Genomic DNA, 19,345 nt, shown 5'->3' with positions numbered 1-19,345 from the left:
GGTTCCTTTCATAGGGACTCAGCAGAATGCACACTTGGAAACATCAGCTCTAAATGTGAGAATGATTCCATTAAGCCACTCACATTCTACTATTCCTATTTTGCAATAACTTCTTTGGCTCCAAAAAAATCGCCGTGATCACTAACAAGAATAAATATAAGAATGTCAGAAATCGTTGTGAACATTGACTAAAATTCAGAAACACATATAGACACTCTTAAAGCTTCTCATTCAACTATCAAAACAAATTTAAGATCTGTCAAAATATAGTACCCTGTGCCAACCAACTGGAGCCCTAATTTAAGAATTTTTTTTTTTTTTTGGTGGTACGCGGGCCTCTCACTGTTGTGGCCTCTCCCGTTGCGGAGCACAGGCTCCAGATGCGCAGGCTCAGCGGCCATGGCTCACGGGCCCAGCCACTCCGTGGCATGTGGGATCTTCCCAGACCGGGGCACAAACCTGCGTCCCCTGCATCGGCAGGCAGACTCTCAACCACTGCACCACCAGGGAAACCCAAGAATATTTTTATTTAAATGTATTTAATGTTAAAAAGATACAAAAAGATCCTGGTCGTATTTTCAAAAGTCTGTCTTACCTTATATGTATTCCAGAATTTCTGTCTCAGGTCCAAAAATATGTCATCCTTTTCCTGGAGAATACTCATACCTATTTGAAAAAACACACACCAAAAGAATTTTAAAAGATTTAATACGAAGAATACTGTTTAACAGCTCATGTTCAAGTTTTCTATTCCAATATGCAAGGTAACCACCACTATCACTAACTCAGTATGTTCCGTCTGACCCAACAGTGAAAACAAAAGATAATCTCCATTCTAAAGTTAGGTAAATTTTAAAGTGATGATAAATATGAACTGAGAATAGCAGGGTACCGAGTTATAGCAGAATGATTATTTTTTTAAAAAGCTGTTAGAGAATTCACAAAAACCTCAGTGTTAGCATGGTGGGACTATTGGTGACTTTTCTTCTCTCCCTTCAAAACATGTTGTGAAATGTTTAAAATTTTAAAAATTTAATTTCCTTCTTTTACAAAAAGGCTGCTGGACTCTGGGTATTCTAGCAACTGCAGATTTCCCATCTAAGAGGCTTTCTAAATGGAATTTGAAAGCAGAACACCAGTTCAGACTTCCTAAAAACATCTGGAAAATTTTGACGTTCAACAATCCTGAAAAGGAAGTCAGGGAACAAAGACAAAACCCTCCTATTTTAGGAAAGGTGTGAAAATGACAGTGCTTTAAAAAGTCTCCTCCAACTCTGATTAGGAAGAAGGGGAAATAAAATCTTTTTAGTCAATTGCAGGGGATTCTTAGAACAGGACCGGTAAGAAAACCGAGCCCAATATTGGTAATAGTATTCCACTTACCCAGCACTAATTAAGCGCTAAGCACTTGATGTGTTTTCTTTCATCTGACCCTCCTAACCCTCAGCTAAGGATGATGGAGTTGCAGAGGAGGAAAAGAGCTCAGAGAGGTTGATAGTGATCCAAGTCCAACCCAGGTATGGATTCCGAGCCAGACCTTTCAATCACAACTATTCTACCTCCCAAGGCAGCCCCAGCACAAAGGAACATCTGATACAGGCAATTTCCAAGTCTGAAGTGCCTTGAACAAACATCCAACCCACCCCCTTCCCACCATTCCCCCTTCAGTTTAACATGAGGAGAGGGAAACAGGGCCCAGAAATCTGAAATGCAAAACAAAGAAGCAATGTGGGCAGGAATCGGTTTCAGGGACCTCGGGCTTGAACCACAGGCCCCATCAGCCCTGTGACTGCAGCATCTTTCTGGTTTCAGGAATGCTGACATCCCCCAGGGAGATGAAGACCATGACATGGATTGTGTTGCTTTCGGGCAGGTTGTTTATCCCTTTGAGCCTCAGTTTCCTTGTCTGTAACATGGGAATAACAATACCTGCCTCACTGGGTTGTTTGAGGATTAGATAGGAATCTGACTCCCAAATGCCAGCAGCCCCCAACTCTCCATTCCATCACCAGAGTACAAGGGCACTGCAGTAACAGGCATGAGGAACCTGTTTGCCAATCTGGCCTGGAAGTCACACGCTGGGATCAGAGACAGATCTTCTGACAAATCAGGCAGCTCCTGGTCTCAGGTCCTCTATCCCCTGACCTCACTGACCCCATGGGCCATGTGGTTGGCACTGCATCAGGCATGCTTCCTGTGGCGTCTGTGAGTGACCCAAAATAAGATCCAAGGGGCAGTGTAGGTTCCTTCAAAGTGGTGACTTGACCACGTCAACACAGTTTAGAAGAAAGCACCAACAGCCACTGACAAGACCCCTTGGGGGATCTGTGATCTCCAAGGCCAAGGCCAGGCCCAGGACCCTTGAATTTTCTTAGGGGATTGGGTGCCCCTCCCCTGCCCACTCCCTTCCAAGCAATAGAAAACGCTATGAAGATGAAGGCCACAGAGCCCTTGCCATTGTTTTTAGAATTTAGGGCGCTAAGAAAGGTTCCCAAAGTCAGGCCCTCAGGCTCCAGGGTGGACTTTTTGAGGAGGGGGCTCCCCAGACCCTCACAGGTACACAGTCCTCTCATGGCAGGGGTCCGAGGTCTCCTGACATTTTCTGTGGGTTTTGATAAGGGGATGGGACCCCCTTCAGGGAAATCTTGTTACAAAAGCAGGACTACCGCCCTGAGCACACATTTTGAGGGGAACCGGGCCGCACCTCAGATTCCACCGGCTCTGCCCGCACCATCCTGAATCCCCTCACCTTTTGTTTGTATGTTGAAAAGGAGTATCCCGCCAGTGGAAAGGAGACCCCGCCCCACAACATGGTCACGGGGCTCACAGCTGACATGGTAGCAAGCTGGGGTCTCCTCGACGTTCCCGTGGACCTTTATCAGGGGAAAATGGATCCCCAGCCTTGCCTCCCCACTTCCGGCCTACGTACGCCCCAGGACCCCTGAAACCTCCAGCCCCAGACTACGGGCAACCCAGCGTCCGAACTGCGACCTGGCCCCCTAATTCCTGGCCTCTCCGGCAACCTTCCCTCAATTTCTTTCCCCTCAATCCTGTTAAATCCACGGTCCCCAAACTTCTCGACCCTCGCACCTCGACCTCCGGCCCTCATCCAGACCCTCCCAGTCCCCTGAACCCTGGCCCCCACCCCAGGATTCCAGCCCCGGTCCCCGGCCCCCAGAGCCCCAGGCTCCTGCCTGGTCCCAGCCCCTGAAACCCCGACCCCTGCGTCTCGTCCTCCAATTCCGGATCCGCCTCCGTCCCCCAGTTCCGGCCCCCAGGTGCCTGGCCCGGCTACTCACCGAAGTAGAAGGCAGAGACGTACACCGGCCCGCCGAACGCCTGGTCGCACAGCACCTTGGCCAGGACGGCGCGCGGCGCGCGCCCCGGCAGCGCGCGCTCCAGCAGGCGCAGCCACACGTAGTTGAAATTCGCGTGGAAGGCCACGGCCACGGTGGCCACGTGCCGCCTCTGCCGCCAGTCAGCAGCGCCGCCCCGCAGCCGCTGCTGCAGCGCGTCGCCGGCTGAGAAGAGCGCGGCGTAGAGCAGCACGTTCGTGGGCCAAGGGTAGCGCCGGACGGTGCGCAGGAGCTCCCGCCACCAGCCCGCCATGCCCGTGCCCTGGGCGCCGGCCAGCGACCGCCGCCAGCTTCGGGCCACGCCCACCACCCCCTGCCCCCTGCCCCCTACCCCCTACCCCCTACCCCCGGCCTCCGCCCTCTGCCCCCAGCCACCGGCGCACCGTCTCCCGCCACCTGCACCTGCCTCCTCTCCACGCTCGAAGGCGATTGGGCGCCCCGCGTACACCCAACTGCACCGACCAATCCCGTGGCCACTGGCGATCCTGGAGGCTGAGCTTTTGAAATACTGCTGGTCCGCATATGCATTAACCCCTTACAAGTCATGTCCAGAACAGGCAAATCCTTACAGACTTAAGGGGCTGGGCGATGGGGGAGATGCGAAGTGACTGCTAACCGGGTGTGGGATTCTTTTTTGGGGTGATGAACTATTGTATAATTAGATAGTGGTAACAGTTGCACGGAAAACCATTAAAGACCCTTTTAAAAATTTTATTTATTTATTTATTTTTGGCTGCGTTGGGTCTTCGTTGCTGCGCGCAGGCTTTCTCTAGTTGCGGCGAGCGGGGGCTACTCTTCGTTGTGGTGCGCGGGCTTCTCCTTGCAGTGGCTTCTCTTGTTGGGGAGCACTGGCTCTAGGCGCACGGGCTTCGGTAGTTGTGACGCATGGGCTCAGTAGTTGTGGCCCACGGGCTTAGTTGCTCTGCAGACCAGAGCTGGAACCCATGTCACCTGCACTGGCAGGCGGATTCTTAACCACTGCGCCAACAGGGAAGTCCCTAATTGCACTTTAAAATGATGAATTGTATGGTATGTGAATTATATCTCAAAACGAACCAAAAAAGATTAAAAAAGAAGGGGAAAATTGGGGAAAAAAAGTGGTGTGGGCAGAATACCAAAACTCAGTTACCAAGATGGCAGTGTATTTTAAATGTCTTAACATACAAGGAATTCACACTTTCGACACACACACTGACTATGTAACAATCTTTAGAGACAATGTCAGAAGTTAAACTTTGAGGCCTTTCATGAATGTGAGGTGGGATTCAATGGGGCTACTGCCTTCTTTTCAGAGTCTGTGCCTCAATGAATATTACCTCCCAAATCATATGCTGAGGTCCCAAAAGCAGGGGGTCATTGGAAACCCAAACAGCAGATATAACCTCTGACCTCATGGAAATCAGTTCCTCTTTGCTTCTTTTCCTCTATTTTTCCTTCCTTCATTGTCACACCCAATTCCATTCTCATTTTCTCCCTCTCTCTTCTATTTGTTTACCCTATTTTAGTTAATTATTAATTTTTTGATTTTTAACTTTTTATTTTGAAATAATTCCAGACTTTCTGAAAACTTGCAAAAATAGTACAGAGTTCCCATATATTCTTCAACCAAGCTTCCCCCAATATTGACATCTTACATAACCATAGTACAATTTTCAGAACGACTGATGTAATACTATTACCCAATCTACAGACCTTATTCAAACTATTGCCAATTGTCCCACTAAAATCCTTTGTCAAGGACTGGCTTTCAATTCTGGATCACTTTGCCTTGTATTGAATTGTCATAGATCACCTTAGTCTCCAATCTGGGGCACTAATCAGTTATATCGTAGATTGTTCCTCAGTTTGTCAACCCTACTGTTATGGGCTGCATTGTGTCCCCCCAAAATTCATATGTTGAAGCCCTAACACCCGGTACCTCAGAATATGACTGTATTTGGAGATAAGACCTTTAAAGAGGTGATTAAGTTAAAAATGAGGCCCTGGGACTTCCCTGGTGGCACAGTGGTTAAGAGTCCACCTGACGATGCAGGGGACACAGTTTCAAGACCTGGTCCGGGAAGAACCCACATGCCGTGGAGCAACTAATCCCCTGCGCCACAACTACTGAGCCTGTGCTCTAGAGCCTGCAAGCCACAACTACTGAGCCCGCATGCCACAACTACTGAAGCCCGCACGCCTAGAGCCCATGTTCCACAACAAGAGAAGCCACTGCAATGAGAAGCCTGCGTACCGCAAAGAAGAGTAGCCCCCGCTCACCGCAACTAGGGAAAGCCTGCGCACAGCAACGAAGACCCAACGCAGCCAAAAATTAATTAATTAATTTAAAAAATTTTTTTAAATGAGGCCCTTAGGATGGGCCCTAATCCAATCTGACTGGCATCCTAATAAGAAGAGGAAATTTGGACACACAAAGAGACACGAGGGCAGTGCATGCACAGAGGAAAGATCATGTGAGGACATGGTGAGAGGGAGGCCACATGCAAGCCAAGGGGAGAGGCCTCAGAAGAAACCAAACCAGCTGACACCTTGACCTTGGACTTCTAGCCCAGAGAACTGGAGAAAATATATTTTTAAACACACTTTGTCTGTGGTATTTTGTTCTGAAAGCCCTAGGGCAGATTAATACACCCATTCTCTTCAGTTCTTGGGAATCTGCCAATTTCTGTGTTCTTTGACCCTTTCTATCCGCCCATATGCTGATTCTCATCCCTCCCCTCTCCTTGTGCTTGTTACTGGTCCCAAGTAAATCTTTCTGTCAGACTTGTCCCAGCTAAGCAGGCTCCTAGCACGCACCTTTCTTTGTTTATTACTTACATTCCCCTTGTATTATTTTCCCATTGTTGCTGTGACAAGTTGCCACAAATTTGTTGTCCTCAGAGGTTTGGAGGTCAGAAGTCTAAAATGGGTCCATGGGGACTTCCCTGGCAGTCCAGTGGTTAAGACTCCATGCTTCCACTGCAGGGATCCCTGGTTGGGGAACTAAGATCCTACATGCCACGCAGCGCAGCCAAAGGAAAAAAAAACGGGTCCATGGGCTGCATTCCCTCCAGAGGCCCTAGAAGAGAATCCATGTCCTTGCCTTTTCCAGCTTCTAGAGGCCCCCTTGCCTTCCTGGATGGCCCCTTCCTTCAAAGCCAGCAGCATAGCATCTTCCAATCTCTCTCTCTGTCATTCCATTGTCACATAGTCTTTTCTGACTCTGTCCCACCTGCCCTCTCTCTTAGAAGGACCTTTATGATTACATTCAGCCTACCTGGATAATGCAGGGTGATCTCCACATCTCAATATCCTTTTCTTAAGAGTCATCTATAAAGTTCCTTTTGCCGTGTAAAATAGCATATTCACAGGTTTTGTGGATTAAGACATGGACATCTTTGGAGGGCCATTATTCGTGCCTTTCTTCTCTGTAATCCTTTTGATCTCCTCTAACAGCAATTGATCACATTAGCTGAAATCAAACTACCCATTTCTCAGCACACTGAGATCAGGACCATCGGTTTTTCCAGGCAATCTTTCATTCATTCATTCAGTTGATCAATATTCATTGAGCACAGTTATGTGCCAGGCACTAAACTATGGGCTTGTGGGAAGGATTTGTATTTGCAGTGCTTAAAAAAAAAAAACAAAAAACGAGTTCCTGCCTAAATTAGAGAAAATTGTGGTCTTCATTATGAAAAAAAGAAAATCTCCCTAATGATTCCTACACAATTCCCTTAACCAAAGTTTTTAGAGAGAAAAATAGAGCAAAATTGGAGAAAATTGCAGGAAAGTAGGGTGGAGGGAGAGATTAGGGTTTCCAGGTAAAATATAGGGTGCCAACTTAACTTGGAATTTCCTATGAACAAAGAATAACTTCTTGGTGTAAGTATGTCCCAGTGCAATATTTGGGGCACACTAAAAAAATTTTCACTGTTCATCTGAAATTCGAAGTGAAATAGGCATCCTATATTTTTCTTTTTTTGGTCTCACAGCTTGCAGGATCTTAGTTCCCTGACCAGGGAGCAAACCCGTGTCCCCTGCAGTGAAAACTTCAAATCCTAACCACTGGACCGCCAGGGGAGTCCCAAGGGCATCCTCTATTTTTAAAATTTATTTTGCTAAATTTGGCAACCCCAAAGGGATTGACTGACATTTACGGAGAGCCCACTGCAGGTGTCAATTTTCTACTAAGCACTTTACTACATGAATTAATTTTCTCTTCACAGAAAGCCAGTGAGGCTGGGGATTGGTAACAATCTGTAGAGGCAAATATCCTCCAAAATCTATGGTGATCTTTATCAAGCAGCTCAATGTATTTACTTAATGGGAATTGAAAGAAAGAGGAATGAATACTTCGAAGGCTGAGATGGTTTTACAACTATTGCTGTATATTTGTCTCTTCTTAAAAGCAGCAAAAAATGCAGTACCTAAAGACAATCTCATTCAGTAAAGATGCTAAAGAACCTGCTTGGCCTTCAAAGGGAAGAGATGCTCTAAGATTAAGTCATTACATTGATGCTTCATCATCTGTGCAAGTTGTAATTGAGAGCCCTCTGGTAATAATGAGACAACACATTTATGGGACATAAATATCTCTGAACACTGGGGGATAACCAGAGAACATAGTGCTGTGTTAAAATGGAAAAGAGGTGTTTTGTTAAGAGCTTTTTCAGCAGGGAATAAAGTACTGATGTGGGAACTGAGCTTCAATTAACAACTAAGGATCACATTAAACATACATTAAGATGATTACAATGAAGCTTAATTGTAACCATTATTATTTCATTTTATTTAAATGAATGGGGGCTTAATAAGAACCACCAAGTGGGCTGCAGTGTCTAAAATCTTCTACCTTCTCTTGCTAATCTGGAAACTTCTACTGACAAACAAAAGGCTACTACTCTTAACAGGCTCCAAGACCAACAGGTCTGTTTTCCAATGAACAGAGGAAGCAATCAGCTTCCAAAACAGTCATGACCTTCAGAAAAGGTCATGGAAGTTCCTCCAGCCCCATCAATATCACCTCTGAGATATCAATTGTCCCTGAGGGTGTGAGTACAGAGCCAGAAACTGAAGCAACTGTCTTCCTCCTTGTCACCTGAAGTGAGGTTGGCAATAAAAACCCTTATCTAATTCTCCTTCTTTCAAGATTTTCTCACCCACCCACCCCTTCATTCCAGAACCCTTCACTCTTAGTGGAATTTCTCCAGCTTTGACCTGAATGGAAGAGGGTACTTTGATTTGAAGCTGGGCGTGCCCAGTAAACACAAGGTTTTTGTTTAGTGTGGCTACAGATGAATAAAAAGAGCTATGCTTTATGCAAATGTAAATATGATTTTCTTTTTCAAAAATTATTTTTATTTGGATGAGTTCCAGTGGGTAGGATTGAAATGATGGAGGTGGGGGTAGGAGGCACCACCACTGCTGACTCCCTATATGAATGTTCACGGGAGAGAAAGAAAGGGTACTCAGCTGGAAAAGGTCAGGAGGGGAGGTTGTTAGAAAGAAGATACAAGCCTGGTTCCCACCAGAGCCTTAATTTTTCCTGTTAACAGAAATGATATTAAACAATTCCTTCATGATATCATTGCATTTCAGCTCTGCTGTGGAAAAACCATCCCTAAGAATTCTGTCTCTATGACCCAGGCAACTCTTATGCCCTTGACATTGGCACCAATTATGTGAAAGGTGCTTGGTTCCATATGGTCATTTTCAGACCATCTTAACATTGGAACTAAAACAAAGTACTAAGGTGAGAATTGTACCCGTCCTTTGCTCTTGGTTAGAAGTTTGGAACACTTCCCCATCCTTCTATCCTGCCCCCAATAGAGTACGAAAATGTGATAACAGATTTCTTAAGAGGGATGGCGGCCATCAGAGATTCCACCTCTGACTTGGTGCTTTGAAAATGTGCCATTTGGAAGAAATATTCAAAGTAGAGTGTTCAGGAACTCTGTTTTCACTAGCTTTATTTTAAGAAACTATTCTGCCCACATTGGTGTGGGATAATAGAGCAGCCAATTAAATTTATTTCATTAATTTTTTCATTGTTAAGTTTTGGGAAAAGAAATACCTTTTTAAGTTCTAAAATACATAAAGAAGAGATAAAATAGAAAATCTGAAATTATGAAAAACCCAACATTAGAGGTAGCTTTAAAGATCTTGCATATTCAAATATGCAAATGATTAAGAATTCCCACATAAAAGGTGGAATTAATTTCAGAGAGTTTTCTTCTCCAGTTATGCTTTTTTGAACCTCTGAAACTTCAATTACTATAGAAATGTGTGACTCTACTAACATGTGGAAGAAATAACTAATTAGTGGAGTAATGGTTTAGAGATGATTTTAGTACTCTGTACGATCCAATCAGGAGGGAGAAATCACATTGTAATTAGAACAGGGAAAGTTTAATACAGTCGATTCTTATTACTTGAAGTAGGTACATTCTATAAAGTTACTATGAGCACTGCAGAACTAAACTCGAGGGCCATTTAAAACAGTGAAAGTCCTGACAGAAAGCTCAAAAAATGTGGGAATAGACTGTGAAAAGGACACTTGCTTGCAGTATGAGAGACACAACAAAAAGGCCAAGCATCACCTTGTTTGACTGTAGCTGGGAAAGTGCAAGCTGGGTGATTCAAATTTTTTGCTGCTCTGAGTGTGTGAATGTCTTCAAATGACAGCAAAAGCATCAAGAGTATTGACTTCGGGGTTCCAAAGAAAATTTAGCAAGTAGGGGAATTTGCAAATATGGAATCACCAAATAATGATTATCGACTGTATAAAGAATTATTAACAGGGAATTGGAATGATGAGGGATTGAATAATAAGAGAACCCTAAAGAGTATAGAAATAGCAAACATAAGGACCAGCCACTACCACTAGGACTGAGATAAAACGCCCAAGAAGAACCCTCCCTACCCTCTAGCGCTGAAATCCTGATCTTATTGGGAGGGTACAGCCCTGTCTCACCGAATGACAAAGAAGTCAGTTGCTCTAATGCCCTGACAGCCGGTGGAATTTGCTGGAGATCTGCTCTCTAGGGTAAACTGTTGTGGGAACTCATTGGAGGTACTCGGCTACAAAACCACCAGAGTGGGTACCAGGGTTTAATACAGTGATTTATAATAAGAAATATTTATTTGGTCTGTGTCCTGTTTCTGGTACAGAGTTCCTAAAATGCTTGGAATTTCCTGAGTAATAAGAGCAATGGGAGCATCATTTTGTTGTAGTATTTGGTCTACAGTTTTGTACTCTGCCTGAAATAGCTTCTGAGTCCTCGATATAAAAGGAGTGTCTTGTTGTTCATAACAAGCCCCTTTCAACCACACCTGAGCTTATGATATTGCGGTGACTTTTGGAAAGCTTCTAAGAGTGGGCTTGTTGCCAGGGGAAACCGATCTCATCATTAGAGGGTTGGAACTTTTAGTCCCACACCCACATCTGGGGATGCAGGCTGGGGACTGGAGATTGAAGCAATCACCAGTGGACAAGGATTTAATCAACTGCGCCTTTGTAAAGAAGCTTCCATAAAACCCCAAGATGATGGGGTTCAGAGAGCTTCCAGGTTGGTGAACGTGTGGAGATTTGGGGAAGAGTGGTCCCCAGAGAGGACATGGAAGCTCCGAACCCCTGCCCGCATACCCTGCCCTGTGCATCTCTTCCATCTGGTTGTTCCTGAGTTATATCCTTTTATAATATACTGGTGATCTAGCGAGAAACCTGTTTCTCTGATTTCTGTAAGCCACTCTAGCAAATTAATCAAACCCAGTGAGGAGGCTGTGGGAACCTCTGATTTATATCCAGTTGGTCAGAAACACAGGTAACAACCTGGACTTGTGATTGGCGTGTAAAGTGGGAGGAAGTCTTGTGGGAGTGAGACCCTAACCTATGAGATCAGACTCTCTCCACGTAGATAGTGTCAGAATTGGGTTAAACTTAGGACACCCAGCTGATGTTACAGAACTGCTTGATGAGTGGAAAACCCGCACATCTGGTAGGAGTGAAGTAGGACTGTAGTAGAGTGTCGAGAGTAGAGGAGACACAGGAGGAGTAAGTTTTTCCTTGCATCGGGGGAAGCTTCGCAGGGCAAGGGAGAAGCCCACTAGCAAGAAACTGGAAGCAAACCCCTTTCCTCCTGCAATGTCTCTCCCGCGCCCTCTACTGATAAAACTTAACATTGTGCCAGCTGGCAAAGGAGAAACATTTAAAGGGCCCAGATCCATTTTTACAGAGCAGGCAAAAAGAACGGTTTTGGAGCCAGGAGATTACAAGTTAATAACTAGCACAAGTACTATTTAATGTTATACATGCTATTTTCTTAGATATCTTTTTGAGTTAGATATCTTTTTGAGTTAACTATATATCATCTTTCCATGTCAATAAGTAGGTTATCTACATCATTGTTTGTGAAGGTGTGTTTTGACCAAATTTACCATAACTTAACCAATTTTTATTATATTATTGAATATACAGATTGTTTAAAATGTTTCACCAATATAAACAATCTGATATGACATTCTTATAGTAAAGTCTTTAACTTGATGTCTTTAGTTTAAATTTCTGGGAGCAGAATTTTGCGGACAAAAGATATGTATATTTTAGGCTTTTTTGGTTGTTATTACTGAATGCCAAATTGCATTCAGTTGAATATAATTGAAACCTATAAAAGGTTTATAACAATTTGAAATTCAACCAGTAATGCATGAGAGTATTTCTTCTCTCCTACTCTAATAAACTGTAGATGTTATTATTAAAAGCAAAAAAAAAAATTGTTAATTTAATAGGCAAAAAACTCACTTGAATTTTGCATTTTTTTAATCACTAGTAATGTTGATGCTTTTTCATGTTAACTGAGCATCTGCACATGTTTTTCTTTTCTTATATCGTCTGTTAATGCCTTTGCTCATTCTTTTCGGGTACACAGTTTTAGGGAAGGCTGAATTCTTTCATAAAATATAAATAAATCTGAAACAAATGAAAGATGAAATCACCTTTTTATACTATTTAACCTTTTTACAGCGTCACCTAAAATTTAAGTATACTCTAAAATCCTACTTAGAAGAAAGTATTTTATTTATTTATTTTTAAAATTTTGGCTGTGCTGGGTCTTAGTTGCAGGATCTTCGTTGCGGCATGTGGGATCTTTTTTTGTTTGTTTGTTTGTTTGTTTGTTTTTGTGGTACGCGGGCCTCTCACTGTTGCGGCCTATCCCGTTGCGGAGCACAGGCTCCGGACGCGCAGGCTCAGCGGCCATGGCTCACGGGCCCAGCCGCTCCACGGCATGTGGGATCCTCCCGGACCGGGGCACGAACCCGTGTCCCCTGCATTGGCAGGCGGACTCTCAACCACTGCGCCACCAGGGAAGCCCATGTGGGATCTTTAGTTGCAGCATACAGGATCTTTTTTTAGCTGCAGCATGCGAACTCTTAGTTGCAGCATGCATGCAGGATCTAGTTTCCCGACAGGGATCGAACCCAGGCCCCCTGCATTGGGAGCACAGAGTCTTCCCACTGGACCACCAGGGAAGTCCCTAGAAGAAAGTCTTAAACATAAATTAAATCATAGTTTAAAATGTTAGCAAAATTTTTTTTCATATTGTTGTATCAATGTTAACATATCTGCTTCAGATTTTCCAAGACAACATGCCCAATCCTGCTCCAGGGATAATTAGATGATGGTAGAGTGAAAATTACCAGAGGCACTCAAACATCAAAGAAAAGTCCTTTAAGTAACAGAAATCAACAGAAATGCCTTCCTCAACGTCTTGAAAATTAGTAAATTGTTGATGGTAGTAAGTTGGTTTTGCTTAATTTTCTTCTATTTCCAGCTAGTTATCACTGAACAAATATTTTCAATGTTTTAGAACAAAGATTTCAAGTTTACGTCCTGAGGCATGGATTCATTTATAATTTACTCTCCATTCTTTTATCCTGCTTAATTTTGCTTATGATACTTACAACAAATTAATATGTTATAGAGCCATTTTTTATCACCCCGTTCCAAAAGAATGTAAGATCTGCAAATGCAGAGACAATCTCTTAATCATGGTATCCCCGATTCCTAGAATACTGCCTGGCGTATAGTGGACTCTCAAAGTATTTGTTGAATCATTGCATTCAGTATTCATTCATTGAACCCCCACTGCATCCTAGACACTGACCTGGCTAGACTTGGGAAGTAAAATCTCCACTTGGACTGTGGAGTTTTTTTAAGATGTGATACCCATTAAAACCAGATTGAAAATAATGGAAATGTTTAAGAATAAAATCTGCACATCATGCCAGTATGTAGATTCATCATTCATTCATTCCACAGATAATTTTTAGAGGCTACCTGCTAGTCACTGGGGACAAAATAACATTAAAGACAGACTCCATCTCTGCAGAAATGGCATTTATATAGTCTTTTGGGGGGAAGACATTAAATAACTAATTAATTACAGTTATGCTAAGTACATTAAAAGAGAGACATAGGGGCCTATAGGTGCCTATATGTACATAAGACATTTCCCAAAGAATGACAACCAAGACCGAAGAGGTAGAAAGGGGTCATACCACACTTGTGGGCCATGTGAAGGATGCACGCTTTATTCTATGAGCAACGGAAGGCTTATAAACAGAGGATCCAGTTTCTCTGTTTAACAGACTACTCTTGTTACCGAATGCAAGTTCAGGTGCCCGACGCACAGTGAGGCCAAAAAACCTCAACATCAGAGTTTGGAGCAAAGAAAAGTTTATTGCAGGCCCATGCAAGGAGAATGGGTGGCTCATGCCCTCCCCCCTACCCCCCTGCCCCGCCCCTGAATTCCTTGCAGGGTTTCAGCAAAGCTTTTTAAAGGCAAAGTGAGGAGGGGCATCCCAGGGTATGTGATCAGCTTGTGCACAGTCCTCTGATCCGTTGATGGTGAGGTAGCAGGGAGGTGTCACAGGGGTTAAAATTATCTATATCTATCCTGAGGCATCAGTAGGTCTGGGGGCTATGTGCTCATGATCAACAAGTAATTTCTTCCATTTGGTGGTGAGTTTTTTGGTTTTTGTTTTTGGCCATGCCACTCAGCATACAGGATCTTAGTTCCCCATCCAAGGACGAACCTGTGCACCCTGCATTGGGAGCATGGTGTCTTAACCACTGGACTGCCAGGGAAGTCCCAAGGTGGTGGTTTTTAACATCTGAAAAACTGTGGAGATGTGCATGAGATACTATTATCTGGGTACTTCAGAGAGGAGCTACAGCAGAGGATATAGGATAACGGTCTCTCCTGGGAAGGCCCCATAGGCTGAGTTACACTCTGGGTTCTGTGTGGCTACAGAGATCACTTATATAATGGCAGTACTCAAGGTGTGGCAACAGAGATCGGTTTGTAGACAGCTTTAGAAGATATTTAGGAGGTATAGGTGGCAACAGTGATTGAAAGTGGCTAGGGAAGAGAAAGTTTGTGTGTGTGAGAGAGAGATACCAGGGTTCCTGGCTTGAACTACTGGGTGGATGATGGTGCCTTTACTGGGACGAGGAATGTTGAGGAATTTGGGGTGGAAGAGGATGAGTTCAATTCAGTCACTGCACGTATCTATATATACATAACTGGAAGAGAAGTTTCAGAAACAATGATTACCCTTACTACAGTTGATTCACTCTGATATGTTTTATCAACTTTATTGAAGTATGTTTTACCTGCAATCAAATACATTCATATTACTTGTACAGTTCAGTGGGTTTTGACAAATGTATATACCTCTGAACCTCCACCACAATTAAAATACAGAACATTTCTATCACCTGCAAAAGTTCCCTAGCACCCCTATGCACTCAATTCCCTTTGACCCCTGGCCCTAGGCTTTCTGTCATTATAGATGAGTTTGCATGGTATAGAATTTCATATAAATGGAATCACACAGTATACATACAGTATCTGTGTCAATTTGTATTTGGCTTCTTTCACTCAGCATAATGTTTTTGAGATTCATCTGTAACAGGGATCAGCAAACTACAGGCTGTGGGCCAAATCTGGCCCACTCCTTGTTTATTTAAAGGCTCAAGAGCTAAGAATGGCTTTATGTTTTCAAACAACTTTTAAAAAATCAGAAGAATATTTCATGATGTGAAAATTATATTAAATTCAAAATTCAGTGCCTATAAATAAAGTTTTATTGAGACTTGGTCATGATTCACTTCCTTATGTATTATCTATGGCTATGTTCATGCTACACAGAGCTGAGTAGTTGCAACAGGGCCCAAATGGTCTGCAAAGCCTAAAATATTTTCTACCTGGCGCCTGACAGAAAAAGTTTGCTGATCCCTGCTCTATGGTATTCTGTATATCAGCGGTTTGTTCTCTTTCATTGCTGCGTAATATTCCATTCCATTGCATGGGCAGATCACAATTTATGTCTTCACCTGTTGATGGACATTTGGAGTTTTTCCTAATTATTCTTATTCCATATGTCATGTGCTCTGGTGTTTTCTATTCCATTTGATTTGTTAAAAATTGCTAAACATGACCCAGTAAACTCATTTCACAACGCATTAATGAAGTGACTCTCAGTTTAAGAGCCCAGGTATAGATGTTACTTGAATAATGGAGGATGAGAGTGTGTAGAATAAGGAAAGAAAGGGGCTTTAGGGCTGAGTGCTGAGGAAATCCAACAACTGTATGTTGGTAGTTGGAGGAGCTACTCCAGAACACACTATTCCAGACTTTTACTCTCCCAGACTTTACTTGGATAATTGTCAAGATCTGAATAGAGTATATTGATTAGAAAATAGTATCAAACAACAATGAGGTACCACCTCACACCAGTCAGAATGGCCATCATTAAAAAGTCTTCAAATAGGGGCCTCCCTGGTGGTCCAGTGGTAAAGAATCTGCCTTCCAATGCAGGGGATGCGGGTTTGATCCCTGGTCGGGGAACTAAGATCCTACATGCCACGGGGCAACTATGCCCATGTGCCACAACTACGGAGCTCGTGCACCTCAATGAGAAAGCTCGTGCACCACAACTACAGAGCCCACACGCGCTGGACCCTGAACACCACAACTAGAGAGAAAACCCGCATGCCACAACTAGAGAGAAGCCCGAGGGCTGCAACGAGAGAGAGAAGCCCAAGCGCTGCAACGAAGAGACTGCATGCTGCAACTAAGACCCGATGCGGCCAAAATAAATAAATAAATAATATACATAAATACAAATAAAAACAAAAGCTACTACTACAAAAGAAAAAAGGTCTTCAAATAAATGCTGGAGAGTGTATGGAGAAAAGTGAACCCTCTTACACTGCTGGTGGGAATGTAAATTGGGGCAGCCACTATGGAGAACAGTATGGAGTTTCCTCAAAAAACTAAAAATACAGAATTGTCATATGATCCAGCAATACCACTCCTGGGCATATATCCAGAGAATATATTCAAAAAGGTGTAATTCAAAAAGATGCATGCACCCCAATGTTCATAGCAGCACCATTCACAATAGCCAAGACACGGAAGCAACATAAGTGTCCATCGACAGATGAATGGATAAAGAAGATGTGGTATATAGGTACAATGGAATATTACTCTGCCATTAAAAAGAATGAAATATTGCCATTTGCAGCAACATGGATGGACCTAGAGATTATCATACTAAGCAAAGTCAGTCAGATAGAGAAAGACAAACAGCAAGTGATAACACTTATATGTGGAGTCTAAAATACGACACAAATGAACCTAGCTACAAAACAAAAACAGACTCATAGATATAGAGAACACGTTTGTGGTTGCCAAGGGAGAGGGAGGGGGAGGGAGGGAAGGATTGGGAGTTGGGGATTAGCAGATGCAAACTATTTTTTTATATATATAGGATGGATAAACAACAAGATCCTACTGTATAGCACAGGGAACTATATTCAATATCCTGTGATAAACTGTAATGGAAAAGAATATGAAAAAGAATATATATATATGTATAACTGAGTCACTTTGCTGTACAGCAGAAATTAAACACAACATTGTAAATCAACTATACTTCGATAAAAATTTTTTTAAAGAGGAAATAGTATCAATGTTAATTTCCTGATTTTATTACTTGTATTGTGGTTGTGAAGGAGGATGTCCTTCTTTGGGGGGAAATATACACTAATTTATTTAGAAATCAAAGGGCATCATCTGCAACTGACTATGAAATGATTCACAAAAAAAAGTAATATGTGTATATACATATTTATTTAGAGAGAGAACAATGAAGCAAGTATGGTAAAATATTAACATTTGGGGAATTTGAGTGAAGAGTTTTAAAAATTTCTTTGTACTCTTCTGACAACTTTCCTACAAGTTTGAAATTACATCAAAAAAAACCCAAAAATGAAAGTAGAGTGATATGAAATCATATCTCGGACTTACACTCTCGAAGAACCTCCCTCAGATATAAAAATGTGTATGGTATAAGAAAATCCACAGTCCTTCCCATTCAGGTCAGAATTAATGTAAGTTAAAGAATATTAGTGCCTGCTAACAACACAAAAAGAGAGAAAACCAGGTACTCTGTGCCTCTTGGTGAAGAGAACAACACCATCTTTGACTACTTTTCCCCAAACTTCAAATCTGAATCTGATTAAGCCTAAGTCCAACTGCCAATCTGCAGGAAATATAGAGAACAGAGGAAAACCCAGACTAAGGGAAATTCTAGAACAATAATCTGGTGTCTTCAACAAATAAGTTGCAAACGAGGAAAAAGGTATAGGAAAACCTATAGATTAAAAGAGACTAAAAAGATATATAGATATAGATACAGATATAGATACAGATGGGGCTTTGTTTCAGTTTTTGTTTTTGTTTTTAAAGATGAAGCTAAGCTGTTGTGTTTAGGGATACATCTTTGGGTGATAAAACTACAAAGAAAATGTAAGTGCATGATTACTATAAATGTGGGGGAGTGGTTATTTTTTCTTGGGAGGGGACTGGGATTGTTTTGGGGCTTATGGAATATCTGAGAAGGTTCCTTTCATGGGGGGGATGGTGATTATAGGGTGTTAGTGATTATAGGATGTTAGTCAATGACAATTCATTTCTTTTAAGTTGTTTTCTATATTTTAACAATAGAAAGATTTAAAAAAATTTGTTAGTGAACTTGGTGTAACTAATGAAGTAAGGTAGGATACAAATGGTCTCAGGGTTGCCACCTCAAGTCGCCTTTAGGGACTGCAGACTTCTCTCTCAAAATTTTAAAATATTAAAAAATGATTGAAATCTAGTTTTTACAGGCAATTTAATTTAAATTTTTTAATTCATAAGAGAAAATGCATGCAAATGATAAAAATTCAAATAGTGCAGAAGAATATAAAATGGAATATTGCCATTTCTTTTCTTTCATCTCCAAACTCCTAGTCCCATTCCTCCAAAGCCTTTACCTTCTACTTTGTAAAAAATATCCTTATATCTGTTTCTTAATTCAGAAAAAATATATTGACTCCTTACTATAAAAATGAGAAATTTATTGCCATTTGCATCAGCTTTCCTATCTTCTCCAACTCCTGATTTTTGTTAATTTTATTTCTTCCGAGGTTTCATTTATGTCTTTAAATATTGTAGTTAAAACTTTGAATCTTGATTTAGCTCTTTTATTCACTGTTTTAAATGCTTTTGTTTATTTATGCCCGCGTTGGGTCTTCATCCCTGCGCGCAGGCTTTCTCTAGTTGCAGTGAGTCGGGGCTACTCTTCCTTGTGGTGCTTGGACTTCTCATTGTGGTAGCTTCTCTTGTTGCGGAGCACGGGCTCTAGGTGCACGGGCTTCAGTAGTTGTGGTATGTGGGCTCAGTAGTTGTAGTGCATGGGCTTAGTTGCTCTGCAGCATGTGGGATTTTCCCGGACCAGGGCTCAAACCCATGTCCCCTGCATTGGCAGGTGGATTCTTAACCACTGCGCCACCAGGGAAGTCCTTGATTTAGCCCTTTTAGAGAGTATCTACTTACTTCCTGGAATGAAGTTGAGGACATTAGTGATTCCCCTTATGTTCCTCTTCACCTCGCCTCTTC

The 19,345-nt window shown here is 42.5% G+C and overlaps 1 protein-coding gene across 4 annotated transcripts in view; it reads right to left on the bottom strand.

Moving 5' to 3' along the window:
• The window catches only part of BMERB1 (bMERB domain containing 1), a 171,236-nt gene extending 167,590 nt beyond the window's left edge, over positions 1-3,646 (bottom strand). For 3 of the 4 annotated variants that reach the window (XM_033428747.2, XM_049699608.1, XM_004270155.3), the window contains exons 1-2: positions 3,300-3,646; positions 596-666 (exon numbers count right to left, since the gene is read on the bottom strand). In XM_033428747.2, the coding sequence (XP_033284638.2) occupies positions 596-666; positions 3,300-3,609 (381 nt within the window). In that variant the 5' untranslated portion in view covers positions 3,610-3,646. The remainder of the gene's footprint in view (positions 1-595; positions 667-3,299) is intronic. The other variant, XM_033428748.2, reaches the window with a different exon arrangement.
• Between the last annotated feature and the right edge of the window lie 15,699 nt (positions 3,647-19,345).

Source organism: Orcinus orca, chromosome 16, assembly GCF_937001465.1.
Source record: "Orcinus orca chromosome 16, mOrcOrc1.1, whole genome shotgun sequence".
In the NCBI taxonomy this organism is placed as follows: domain Eukaryota; kingdom Metazoa; phylum Chordata; class Mammalia; order Artiodactyla; family Delphinidae; genus Orcinus; species Orcinus orca.
Note: the sequence above shows the minus strand (reverse complement) of the source record. Positions and strands in the feature narration are given on the sequence as shown.